This window comes from Notechis scutatus, chromosome 4 (assembly GCF_049901735.1).
Source record: "Notechis scutatus isolate UNSWTSFEM ecotype Mainland chromosome 4, rNotScu1.2, whole genome shotgun sequence".
Taxonomy (NCBI): Eukaryota; Metazoa; Chordata; class Lepidosauria; order Squamata; family Elapidae; genus Notechis; species Notechis scutatus.
In genome coordinates, this window is record NC_142012.1 from 115,777,501 (window position 1) to 115,791,280 (window position 13,780).

General features: G+C 35.5%; 1 protein-coding gene across 2 annotated transcripts in view; it reads right to left on the reverse strand.

Moving 5' to 3' along the window:
• TDRD1 (tudor domain containing 1) overlaps positions 1-13,780 on the reverse strand; it is a 36,149-nt gene that overhangs the window by 3,154 nt on the left and 19,215 nt on the right. For both annotated transcript variants that reach the window (XM_087964519.1, XM_087964520.1), the window contains exons 12-20: positions 13,416-13,523; positions 12,347-12,517; positions 10,834-11,076; positions 10,017-10,139; positions 6,520-6,630; positions 5,935-6,105; positions 4,845-5,069; positions 3,931-4,050; positions 98-211 (exon numbers count right to left, since the gene is read on the reverse strand). In XM_087964519.1, coding sequence (XP_087820645.1) covers positions 98-211; positions 3,931-4,050; positions 4,845-5,069; positions 5,935-6,105; positions 6,520-6,630; positions 10,017-10,139; positions 10,834-11,076; positions 12,347-12,517; positions 13,416-13,523 — 1,386 coding nt within the window. The remainder of the gene's footprint in view (positions 1-97; positions 212-3,930; positions 4,051-4,844; positions 5,070-5,934; positions 6,106-6,519; positions 6,631-10,016; positions 10,140-10,833; positions 11,077-12,346; positions 12,518-13,415; positions 13,524-13,780) is intronic.

Here is a 13,780-nt window from a genome sequence, read left to right on the forward strand (position 1 = left end):
CATAAATCTCTGCAGCACATTCTACAGTAAGTAAAAATTTTATTTCATCCATTTATTCAAACACACACATTTCAGTTTTCTAGGTCCATTCCCTCACCTGAGAACCTAGCACAACAGGGTTCACCAATCTTTGGTTGGAAAATGTTATCATTTTCAGCATAGCAATAGTCGGCAAGTTCAGTCATTAGCTTTTTGAGCTTTTCTAAATCCACTGAAATGAAAAGAAAACATTTTAAAGGGCTGCTTTTAAATAACATGTCCAAATGTGTTATATAAAGCTCAAGAATTTTTTTTTATACATCATCCCTGACATTTTAGCAACGTAAGTCCTGCAAACATAATCTTTCAACTGTATAAGTTTATATACATTTAAAATTTATGTATGTATATATGTGCATGAAAATACACACATGCATGTGAACCATTACCCCCCCATTCTGGGAGGCTTTCTGTCTTTTACTCCTGAACTAATCACCAAGATACTTCTAGTTCTCACAGCATTCCCACGTTCTCTTCATCTGCAGCTTACAGGGCTTTATTGCTTTTATGTCTGCCTGTCTGATATACTGGGAACACGGAACAAAACCCTACCTAGTCCCAGCTTACTTGTTGTCTTCTCACTACCCTCATACTAATCAATGGGGTACTGAATGGAAGGCTAAAAAACTTGAACAAAGCCTTTAAGCCTACTTATTCTGTACCTGAAATTCAGAAGCTGGAAAGGTACACTGAATAATATAGATCACTTGAGAAAATGGATCACTATGTCTCAAACACACTTAGCTTTTCAACGATTTCAACTACAACACAACCGAAATGGAAATAAACCAGCTAAGCTTTTGAACTCTGCTGACATAATGGGAACAGAATTCTGAAGCTGCTTTCAGTTTACAATAATCATTGAAAATGCCAAGGATTTAGTTTGAGTGCTTTTTTATCTGACATTTTCCAGATTCTGAAAAAAACTGATTTTTTTTTTTTTTGCCATACTTCAGGTTCAAAAGAATAAAGAAGTCACAGTATCATCAGAAAGTGAGGGGCTGTTTTCTTAAGGGAAATCAAATGCACCTGAGAAAAAACTTCTATCCATCCACTGTCCACTTCTTAAAAGTTTCAGATTTGCCTACTAATATGAAAGGATATCAGGGGAGACACCATTTGAGATGTTATATAAATGTTAAAACTTGGAAAATTATTAGTTACACATGACAATTTTAGCACCGTTTTCAGCCATGTACAGGCATAAAAATTCAAAATCATAAACCCATCACTTCAAACACAAAGTCCACTTACAAATTTTACATTTCTCTTTAATGATCATTCTGGGTGATAATCTTGTCCTGCTCTTTCCCCCCTACTTCTCTGTAGCTATGCCAGTCTGAACATCAGTCCACACTCCTCCAATTTCCTCCCATGCCTTCTTAAGCTAATCAGCTAGCAGTGAAATCTGTCTATTTCTCATCCTTTTTATGGCCAACCAGTAGTGCTTTAAGATGACTATTAGCCTTAAATTCTGGTTTTATTATCTGAGGATTATTTTGGATTCATGCAAAGGGATATCAAAATGATTTCTGGATACTACCACTTCTCACTGAAAATCTTGCCAGCTTTTTTTTTTCTTTTAAACAATATTATAGGACTCACGGGCATCAAAAATAATTTTTGCTTTCCTATTAAAAATGTGTACAGAACAGAAATTATGATCTATTTCATATCTGGAACAAGCTACTATGTTCCATTGCTAAACCATTTAAAATTAGCTGCAAACTCAGTCCAATTTTTCAGACAAAATGAAATTCTGGAGTGGTTTTATGAAGCATTTAGGGCATTTCACACCCTTTATTCTCAGCTGTCTCCAGTATGGCATTCCTTCCAACTGTCCAATAGGATAGAATCATATGAAGTGTTACTACCACTTTATAATGCCTTGGTAGGACCACTCTTGGAATATTGCATCTAGCTTTGGCTGCCACAATAAAATAGATAAAATAGAAGTTGAAACTCTAGAAAGAGTGCCAAGAGCAGTACAAAGATGATTAGGGGATTGTAGGCTAAAACATACAAAAAATGGTTTCCGGAATTGGGTATGGCTTGTTTCATGAAAGAAGGAGTGGGCACAACATAATAGCAAAATTCAAATCTAAGGGTTGCCACAAAGAAGGAGGAGTCAACCTATTCGCCAAAGCACCTGAAGGCCGGACAAGAAGCAATGGATGGAAACTAATCAAGGAGAGAATCAACCTAAAACTAAGGAGAAATTTTCTGATAATGAGAACAATTAATCAGTAGAACAACTTGCTTCCAACACTGGAAGTTTTTAAGAAGAAATTAGGCAACCATTTGTCTGAAATGTTATAGAATTTCTTGTCTGAGCAGGGAGTTGGGCTAGAATATCTCCAAGATCCCTTTCAAGTCTGCTATTTTGTTACTCAATTCTCCAATTCCCTTCCAATTGAAGTGCAGCTGCCAAAATACTGGCCTTTATTCCTTACTGCAATGGTCTCACTACTATGGAAAGCATTCCCTGTGCAACATATCTTACTGCCCCAACTTTCTCCTGTGATAGCTTAGCACGTTTCCTTCCCATCCTCCCTTCAACTATCTTTAGTTTTTGCCTTCTCCATACTTGCTCACTCTAAATCTCTTCTGGAGAAATACAGTTTCATTTCTGGAACAAAAAAAATCCCATTTTGTTCTATGTGGAAGCCAAAACTTTCAAAACATAAGTGGTTTGGTTTAGTTTGGACCCCAAAGAAGCGAAGTAGGTCTACTGCATGAAATATTTAATGCACCAGAATTAATTTTTAGAATGAAATATATTTCTTTTCCAATAGTCTTTTTGTAACTTTTTTGACACTTTCAAAATTCTGTTTCTATAATAAATTAAAATATTCCAATGTTCCTGAAGTGACGTAATGTAAAAATATGATTAAACAAAATGCTGATTTTCCCGGCTTTATTTTGAATGGATAAAAATGTAATGGATAAAAAAATGATGTAATTTTATGTAAAGTGATACTCTGATTTGCCTGATTATTCTCAATAATAGACCTCTCTTCCCTATAAATGGTTTATTAAACTACTTAAGTCAGGGGTGTCAAACTTAAGGCCCACAGACCGGATCAGGCCCACAGGGTCATCCTGGAAAATGTAAGGGGCTGGCCCATGTTGCTTCAGCCTGGTCTATCTGCATCATTTCAGTCCAGTCTACCTAATGCAAAAGGAAACACTGAGCCAGTGTGGCTTCGTCCTGGTCTATCCAAAGCAAAGAGGAAACATACAAGCAGTTTGGGGTGTGGCATCAAGCTGGCCATGCCCACTCAGTCGGCCACGCCCAGTGAGTGGAGTCAAGCTGGCCACACCCAGCTGGCCCTCCAAAGTCAACCACAGCCCTGATGTGGCCCTCAATGAAATTGAGTTTGACATCCCCGATTTAAGTAGTTTATTAAAAACAAGGTTTCATTTTATTTCAAACTTCAGGATCCACAACAATCTATTAATATAATGTTACAGGGCTGTCAATCAAAGGAAAATTGATCTTCTAGAGGAAAAGTACCTGATGATATTGTAACAGTGAAAGGGGAAGTTCTAAATTACTTGGGTTTTTTCACTTTTGGGAGATAGGAAGGCAAAAATGGAATAGAAACATTCTTAAAAATTGGATGGTTTCCAAAACCATTCTGAAATAATGCTGCCAAAATTCAGTTATTTTGTTTCCAAATTTTAGCAGTGCAATTTAGAGTTACAGAGAACATAAATTCATAATCTTCCTACTTGTACTATCTAACAGGAGCTCTATATGCAGAGGGTGGAGACAATGAGAAAGAAAACATGCTGGAGGTTTGCTATAGTTTATTTATATAAATACATAATTTGTGAATGGGTCAATAAATATCATTTTTGTTGGCATAGTGTACTTTTGATTCTTACCTTTCATTTCTTTTGGTATAACATAAAATAAGCCAGGATCTACCACATCTAATACAAGAGCTGATAATGTATCACCAATAGAAAATGTTGGCATTGTCCACTGCATGCTGGTAGATGTACCTATAATATCAGACGAAATTTTAAAAAATATACAGTATTATACAGCAACATCCAATGAAAATGTTATGGAACATCATCATGCACTTCAAAACAAGATCTGTACTAAGGTATCTGGTATCTCTGGATAGCATGCTACAATAATTATAATCTAGTCTTAAAAGAGAACAGAAAAGGTAAGGAAAATGTACCAAGTCTGGAGCGAAATACTTTATTTCTGAGTTTTTGCCTTCATTTAGGACAAATTTAGACATTTTATTCCATATTATGGTGTGCTGCAATTGGCTTGAAAAAACAGAAAAGGGCATTAATGGCTGGAGAACATTATGATGAAGCTATAGTAGAAATGAAGAGTTGGGTAAATGTTATTGCCATTCTGCTAGGAAAGTTTATTGTTTTTAAATCCTATAGTTCGGAAAGTTAAGAGGTCATGGGTGGTAAAAATACTAAATAAAATACATTCAATACCTTGAATGTTGTAAGTGGTGCATGTTTAGTTTTTTCCTAGTCAAATATAAAACTGAACTTAGGATATGTGCATTACAGCTAGAATAAAGGTTTCAAACTCTGAAGTGGAACACTTTGGGTATTTCTATTGACAAACAGCATAAAGTATTCTTAAGTCTTGCTTCCCATGTTTGTTAGGAAACATGGCAGAATGTCCCATAAAAGCCTGGTGGTTTTTTTTTTCCAAACTTGGAACACAATTTTTCTCAGACAAGCAATTTTTAGTGATTGTCATACCATTCCAAACAATAGAATTATTACATTATTTTGGAAATCATTTATCAACTCACCTGGTACTGTATTTGGATTTAATATTAAGTCTTCTTTAAAAGCCAAATGCTTCTTTATTAATATTTCACTGATCATGGGAATGCTATTAGAATTATCAATAAGCTCCACTTCAGCACCATTCTTTATTACAGAAATTACTCTGGCTTGCAGTTTTTTTTCAGTTGCATACGTTTGAAAGGTTGTTATAGCTTCTGTAGTCCATTTGTTATTTATGGGTCTCACACCTGTGGTGAACAGAAAGAAATATTAAGTAGACTTTCAATGCTCTTTAGAAAATGCTTTTTGAAATCATGAGCACAATATTCCATACACTTCTTAAAGAGCAAATATTAATAACTTTAATAGGAATTAATTCATGAATATGAAGAGAAAATACTTTTTCTCAAAGCATTAAGGATATTGCTATGATTTTCCATCTTTTGACTCTTTGGGGCAATAAAAAAGCTAATATAATATTAAATTGGATAGCTGAATGATTCAAAATGTTTTGACAGGAATATGCAAAACTGTTATGAGTAGAAGTATTCAATATATTGTATTAGGAAAGTAGTATTTTTCTATGTCTGGTCTCTATTAAGGCCTGCAAGTATATGCTGTTATGGAATTTAGCATCACAAAACCATGTAACTACTCAATAGACTACATAATAGAAAGCATCTTGACTTGTGACACTGCCAATTTTAGCCAATACTAGAAACTATTGTTTTTCCTCATGTCTTTTTATATATATAAATAGATATATATATTTAAAATTGAGCTCATTTCAAATGACCAGACTAAAGATTATTTCTACATTAATTCCAAGTTAGAAACAATTTGACAGGACTTAATGACTCAGCCATATTTATTAGAAAGTATGATCGTTTGGATCAATTGTACCATTTTAAGGCCCCTGAATTTTAATGCATAACTTAATAAAAAGCAAATTTAAATTGTTTTGTTTTAGAAACATAAAATGAAGATAAATTATTCAAATGTATAATATACAAAATGAACATCTTCCAGCATAATCAAATACTATGAGGTATTATTTATATTTTAATTTAATATCTTATACAAAATTCAAGAGTTTCCTACTCCTGAAATTACCTGAAAGCCAACATTTGATTCCCTGAAAGGGAAGTTTCAAGAATGTAGATGAAATCTGTCTAATTTTATCTAGCGTAATTTCTTCGTAATTTCCATAATCTACAAACTGAACTTTAATTACTTCAAGCGAAATGACATCTTTTACATAGGCACGATACCATCTACCATCCTCTAATTTAAAAGAAAAGGAGATTGAATAAACACATAATTAATTTTCTTCCAGAAACCTGAGCTTAATCAATTTTATTTAATTTACCAATGTCATTTATAGCTAGATACTAACTCTCTTACAATGCAAAAAAAATACAGTAAATGTAGAAGAATCTTATTAAGAAGAAAAAAAATCTACATCAAGCTGCAACAATCAAGGCATAATGTAAAGTAAAACAAAACAAAATGCAACACTGCACTAACCTAAACTAGTCATATAGAAATATAAAGTATAAATATTCAACAGTACGGTAAAATGGAACATTCACAGATCTAACAGATTCCTTTACTGCTTCAATTTACATTACAAATTTGATACATGCATACAACAAATGTTGATATTTCTTTAAAAAACAGAGGGAAAATATTATTTACCAGAAAAATAAGCACCATATACCTTCCCTTTTATTATTTGGGAAACATTGGGTTTTGTTTTCTCACAGTACTCTGCTAAAGATAAGTTGAGTTCTTTGAGAGCATTCAAATCTGGAAAACAATTGGTTGAGATATTGAGGTGTTTTAAGATTACCTCAAGGTTAATACTCTTCCTTTCAGTCAAAGCTGTCTAGCTGCGCTAGTCTTTGTGCCTATAAGTCAAGCATTCTAAAAATGATCAAATAAATGCCCATGGGACACTCATATGTATTTATTTATATTGCTGCCTATTCGTACATGGCAACTCAAGGTTGGCTTATACAAATATAAAAACCTCATATATAAAACAAATAAGAGAGAATAATCATATAATAAATTAATGAAATAATATAATACCCCCCCCCCCCGAGAACACATCACATGAACCATTTAATGGGTTCCATCCCATTAAATGGTTCCGCCGTTTAATGGCCCGCTGGCAGAACCAGGTTTTCAGTGCCTTCTGGAAGAGTGTTAGAGTGGGGGCCATTCTAATCTCTGGGAGAATGATGTTCCAGAGAGAGGAAGCCACCATAGAGAAGGCCCTTCTTCTGAGTCCCACCAGGTATATCTCCCTGGGGGATAGGACTCGCAACATTCCTTGCCTCCCCACTCTGGTGGGTTGTATAGATGTGACCGATAAAGAGACGGTCCCTCAAATAACCTGGTCCCAAGCCTTGAAGGGCTTTAAAGGTGACAACCAGTTCTTTGAGCTGGAGTTTTGAGTCCAGCAGAACCATTAGATTATGCACAGGATCTATTTGGGGTAGTGCCACCCCATCCAAGACCAAAGGTAGCAATTCTCCCTGGGCCAAAGAACCCCAAACCCAGAGCCACTCGGTCTTGCCAGGATTGTTTCAACTCATTGCTTCCCATCCAGGCCCTGCGAGAGGAGAAAACGACACTGCTTAACTCATCATGGGCTGAGATATACAGCTGTGTATCATGAGCATACTGATGATACTTCAGTCCATGGTGACAGATGATCCCACTGAATGGCTTCATATAAATGTTGAATAGGAACGGAGAGGACCAAGCCTCGCAGAACCCCGCAAAGCAGTGGGCGAGGACTGGATCTCTCCCCTCCTATCAATACTGACTGCAGAAAAAGGAAGTGAACTAAGATAGCACAGAGCCTCCCAATCCCATCCCCTGAAGCTGCTCCAGAAGAATACTATGGACAACAGTATCACCTAGAGGTCAAATAGAACAATGATGGATGCATTACCATCATCCTGCTTCCGCCAGAGATCATCCAAAAGTGTGACCAATTCTGTTTCTGTCCCATATCCAGGCCTGAATCCTAACTGCAAGGGGTCTAGATAATCTGTTTCATGCAGAAATCTCTGGAGCTGCCACACAACCACCTTCTCAACAACTTTCCCCAAAAAAGGAAGATTGGAGACAAGTTAGAAATTATCCAACAGGGTAGAATCCAGCGATGGCTTCTTAAGAAGAGGACCACAGCCTCCTTAAAGTGCTGGGGCACTAGCCCCTCCTGTAGGGAAGCATTTATCACTGCTAGTCCACATACCTGTCAACTGCCAGGAAGCTTTCACAAGCCAGGAAGGACATGGATCTAAAACACAGGTGCTTCTGTGCATGCTCCCTAGGATCTTGTCCACTTCCTCAGGAGCAACAGGGTCAAACCGTTCCCAGATAACAGGGCAAGAACCTGCCTCAGGGGCTTCCACTGGATCAGCAACCATGCCGGCATCTAGGAGGCATGCATAAGCGCACTAACGTGCCTACCGTCCCTGTCCTATTGTTTCTTTTTATTTTTCTTATATGTATCCATTTCATGTACTCATAACTATGTCTATATTTATACCTGTAATCTTATAATTGCTTGACAAAATAAATAAATAAACAAATAAATAAATAAATAACTGGGAATAAAGTCAAGCGATTTTGTCTTCCAGAAAATCCGCAAATTCCTCAGCATGCCACTTCAATCTCCTTTTTCCCCACAAGGAGGTGGCTCACCTTAGAGGGTCGTTGGGCGATTATTGGCAGATACAACTAGTGTGGAGAAATATTTACACTTCACCACATGAATCGCCACAATGTACTCCTTAATAGCAGCTCTTACCAGTGTTCTGTCGAGTTCATACCCTGTCTTCCGCCAGCAGTGCTCTAGATGTCTCTTCATCCGTTTCATCCCTCTTAGTTCCTCCAGGGAGGACAGAGAGGTCTATGGGTGAGGAGAGTTTGCATGGGGGCAATCCTATCTAGAGCCTCAGTCACAGTGACTAAGAGCTCGATTGGACTGCACAGCAGATCTGCAGTTATAACCCCAGCTCCTTTTGGAACCCATCAGGCAGGACCTCTAGTTGACAGGGACGGATCAATCTAATAGGTCCTGCCTCCGTGCAGGGAGAGGGTTGGAAGAGGGTTGGGGGTCTTGAGAAACTCATTGCCATCAGACTGTGATCCGACCATGACAGGGGAACCAGACAAGTCCACCAATTCCAGGTCACATAGGCACTGCTCTGACAAGAACACCAAATCAGGTGTATGACCACTTTCCTAGTCAGGCCCTGAATGACCTGGGACAGCCCCTGGAAGTCATGGATTCCATGAAATCTCGGACTACCTCTGATCAAGGGATGGCAGATTGAAGTTTCCCAGAAATATAAGCTGGGGAACTCCACCACCAGTCCCATGGTGAGATCCAGGAGCCCAGGTAGGGAAGCTGCCATGCACCAGGGAGACTGGTATAGCAGCAGCAATCCCACCTGATTCCTTGAGCCCAACCTAAGAAAAAGGGTCTCACAGCTATGTATTTGTGGAGCAGTGCCATATATTCAACAAGAGTATTTCTCCAGAAAGAAAAAAAGCACTTTGGTAGAAATAAGTGAAGAATTTACTTATTCTGTGTCAATGTGTATACAGTTCCAGGACTGTATATATATTCATTTAAATAATTTTACGGAATTAACCAAAGAAAGTTATACCATAGACTTGTGCAATTTGTTCTTTGAGAAGTGCAATTTGTTCTTTGAGAAGATACTCATATCTGCAAACTGCATAAACATTCTTTAGCAGATAAGAATTGTTTTTTATTAGCTATATTGCTTTGGTGATCACACTAACACATTACAGTTAGGGTTTACTTCAGGTTATTTCTTCAAATCTATTTCATTCCTGCTTCATAATTTTCTCTAGTTAATGAAACTCCTTCCATAGTTTCATATTCACTCTTTTCCAAATACTACTAAATCAAAATTTTCCTAGTGCTGCACACTAGTTTGACATTTTGAGTTCTCACATCTGATCCCAAGTTCTCTTTACTGATGTGTCAACAGCATACACATAACATTTAATTATTTTGCCCCAAATTACAATATATTTATTTAACCTGAATGTTTATTATGTTATGTTAATTTTCCTGAAGCTACCAAACCTATTTCTAGCCCCAGGGAGGATTAGAAAACAAAGGAGGAAAAAAAATGTACCGTCTTTGTTTAATAACTGGCAATAGAACTTGCTGGGATTGTACAACACAGAGACCATGACATTTACCACCTGTTTAGCTGTTAATGTGACCCAAGACCAATTAACAGGCTCCTGCTTTTCACCTATAGGAAAGGAGAAGTGAATATGAAGAACTACTACAACTATGTTTTAATAACCCTCTTAATAAATATATACGATAAATGATAAACTCATACATAATCCGACTAAAATATCTATCAATTCTATCTATTTTTAGAAGCATCAGTTTTAATTTCAAGATTAATCAATTTCAACTGGTAACTGGATAAAATATAATAAAGAATATATAAAATACTAAATAATGTAAGGAGTGGGAATTGTCCAAGGCCCTCAACAGATCCATGAACATGTCACTTGATGCTTACTAGTCTTTTTTCTGTCTGAATTTTACAAAATAATTTGAACGACATTCATATATCATGCCACAAAATGAAACATGAGCCTCTGCAACCATATTTCTTTGCAGAAATAGTGCTGGGTTTCATAAAGTTTAAAGTAGGAAGATTTTATCTTGGAAAGCTATTTATCTTCAGAGAAAAATAGATTTTTTTTGCCCTACCCACCGTGGCAGCCACTTTTAAAAACCATACCTTGTTCTCTAAAATCCACATTTGTTCCTGACCCTAAACAAGTACCTATCCTTGTTCTAGTTGTTAGAATTAACATAGTAGTTTGTATTCAATCACCACTGTTCTTAAACTCAAGTTATCATCCATACACTACAAAATAATTTGAATGTCATTTGAACTCATTATAGTAATAACCTTTTACACTTACCATTTGTTTCTTTCACTGTTTCAATCGGTTTCAAAAGAATAGGTGCTTCTTCTACTGCATAACCTAACTCTAAAAGATATTTAGATATATTAACTGATGGAGTCACAGATTCGTCTGTAATTTCTACAACAGAAGTGTTCATTTTCTTGTCAGTGACTTTTATGGCAACTACTTTATTCTGGACCAGTTGCTTCATGGCAAAAGTTGCTTCTGCTGGCCAGATTCCAGATATTGGTTTCACACCTGAAAACAAAAGGACCATTTTTTAAAATGCCATACATGAAAAGAGAGTACATGATTTCTCTGCAGCTGGACTAAATCTCCCAAGCACTACTTTGTAAAGACAATCCAAAAGTGCACTATCTTTTAGGAATTTTTATTATTGTTAGGATATTTGCTTGCTTACCACTTTATCATGCATTTCACATTTGCTATGTTCTCATTTATGCATCCAAATAGAAACTATTTTTCATACCTAAATAGTGCTGTTGAATCTTAATGAAGTATTACATCCATTTTGGCTAACGAATGAGTGAAAGAGGATTCAGTGTGTCATTAAAGGATGCAGAAAAAATATTTTAATCATCCTGGTTTTAATTCTTATAATTACACATTTAGTGGACAAGTGTCGAAGGTACTTCTCCACTAAAGGGAACACTGGGAACTATTTATTTACTTGAAGCCTCTGGTTTCAACACATGTGTATTACAACTACCTCCATAATACAGACTATCGTCACATATGGCATTGGTGCCCCATTCAGTATGGCACTGAGCCCTAGATCTCACTGAACCAGAACTCTTTTGGCTCATCTGGACATTTGTGGATCTTTAATTGCTTAGGTTTTTTTTTCAAATATAATAAAAACACCTTTATATGAACTATAGAGGTTAAAGATGAGATACTGTCTGTTGTTATTCATATAAGAAGCACCTACAAAACCAACCAAAGGATGCTTTTGGATTGAAAGGATCTGCTGGTGACAGCACTGTTGCCCAAGGAATACTCAATTGCCAAAAATAATACAATCTTTGGGAGGCTCGTATTCTTCCACTGGTCAAAGCGCCACTAAACTCATGGCACATTCTCTGGGGTACTCAAGAGTACTACAAAAAAATATTTCTGAGAATTTGCAGAGAAATAATGAAAAAATACATAAAATAATTAATATTGTGCTGCTTTTATATCTATCCATACAGATTTCTTACAATTGTATGGCCCTGATGCAATTCTGTTGGAAGTTTCTAACTTTAATTATTAATAGCTGAGTTAGTCAACAGGAGACGTTCTAATTAGACAGACCTACTATCTTGTTCAAAGCAATATATACATTTTTGCTGAGTGTATCCAAAGTAAAGATTTTCCTAAAAGGATGATATACATGTCAATTCAATTAGTATATACTATATACCATATATTACACATAGGCACAATTAAAAAATGAAGCCTTAAGGATTTCTTTACAAAAAGTAATTGTTCCATCAATACTGAATTATAATTATTTGTTTCCTACCTGCTAGGGTACAATTTATAGCTTGCATTGGTAATTCCATTAATTTCTGAACAATTGGTCGAAGTCTATTTAACTGTAACATTTCAAAGTTTCCATAATCTATGTATCCGACCAAAGCAATTTTCTCTGAAATAAAGGATATCACTGTTGCACGATACCACTGGTTATCTTCTGAGGAAAAAAATATGAAAGTCATATTTAATCTTAACTATTTTTTCTTTAAAAGTGTATCAGTGGTAATACAACAAAGAAACTACAATGTTAAAATACAATATAAAAAAAAGTTTGATGTAAAAAAAACAAAATCACAAAATAATAAGATGCCCTATACACAAATAAAGGAAATAACAATAGTTATTTATCCTCTTAAATACAAGGTATATTGACCCTATCAGAAGGTCAGCAAGCAATTTTACTGCTTATTTTAAAATGAAAATATTTGTGCTTCAAAAGAATAATATATGGTACATGAAATAGAAGGGAATAGAGAAAGAGGTTTGCCAAAAGCTGCTGAACCTGTCAAGCTTTACATTTTATAGCAGCTGAAGTTTCAGTAGCAGTCTTGTATTATTTTTGTTTCTCTTCTAATACTTCCATCTCAGTGCTAATGCTAAACCTGAATCCAGTCTGGAATTTAAAAAAAATCACTTTCCAAATTGGAAAGAAAATTTAGAAAACAGCGCCCAAAAGAAAATGGACTTGGTTGTGGTAATTATAAGGCCAGTACAGACTTCTTCAAAAAGGGCTAAATGTCTTATTATTTAATAGTGCATTCACATGCACTATTTCTCACCAATGGTTTTAATTTGTTTTAACTTACCATGATAAATGCAGACTAAGAAAGCTAACAGTCTAGTTTTTGTTTACTTTTGTTTCATTCATATAAAATTCAAGCAGGATTATACTCAAATTGTATTATATAGCCTTAACAAATACATATTAGTGGCTAACCTATTCTTTGAATAGACACACATTACTGAGGATTCCTGATTGTACAAATAGAAATATATAATGATGATACCGGTAATAATAATAATAAATATTCAAGCAGTCTTTTCCTCCTCCATACCTGTAAACTGGGCACAACATACATCTCCTACTGCTGGGCAAAAATCTGGGGTGATCAAGGTATTTTCACAATATTCACGTAGGGATACTTGAAGTTGAGAAAGTTTGCCTAACAACACATATACTTAAATGAAAATTGCTACATAAAAAAAGAGCAAATTATGCTTTAAAAATACACAGTTATAGTAATATTGCTCATTTTATTTAGCCTCCTAAGACTTTCATTTCTGTAATCTCAAAAAAAAACTTAAGTCATTTATATAGCTCATGATAAATTACAAACAATTTTCAGACTGCAGTTTACATTTTAATGTTCTCTTCCCATGATCATTAATACACATAAATGTGTCTATCTTATCTCAATAA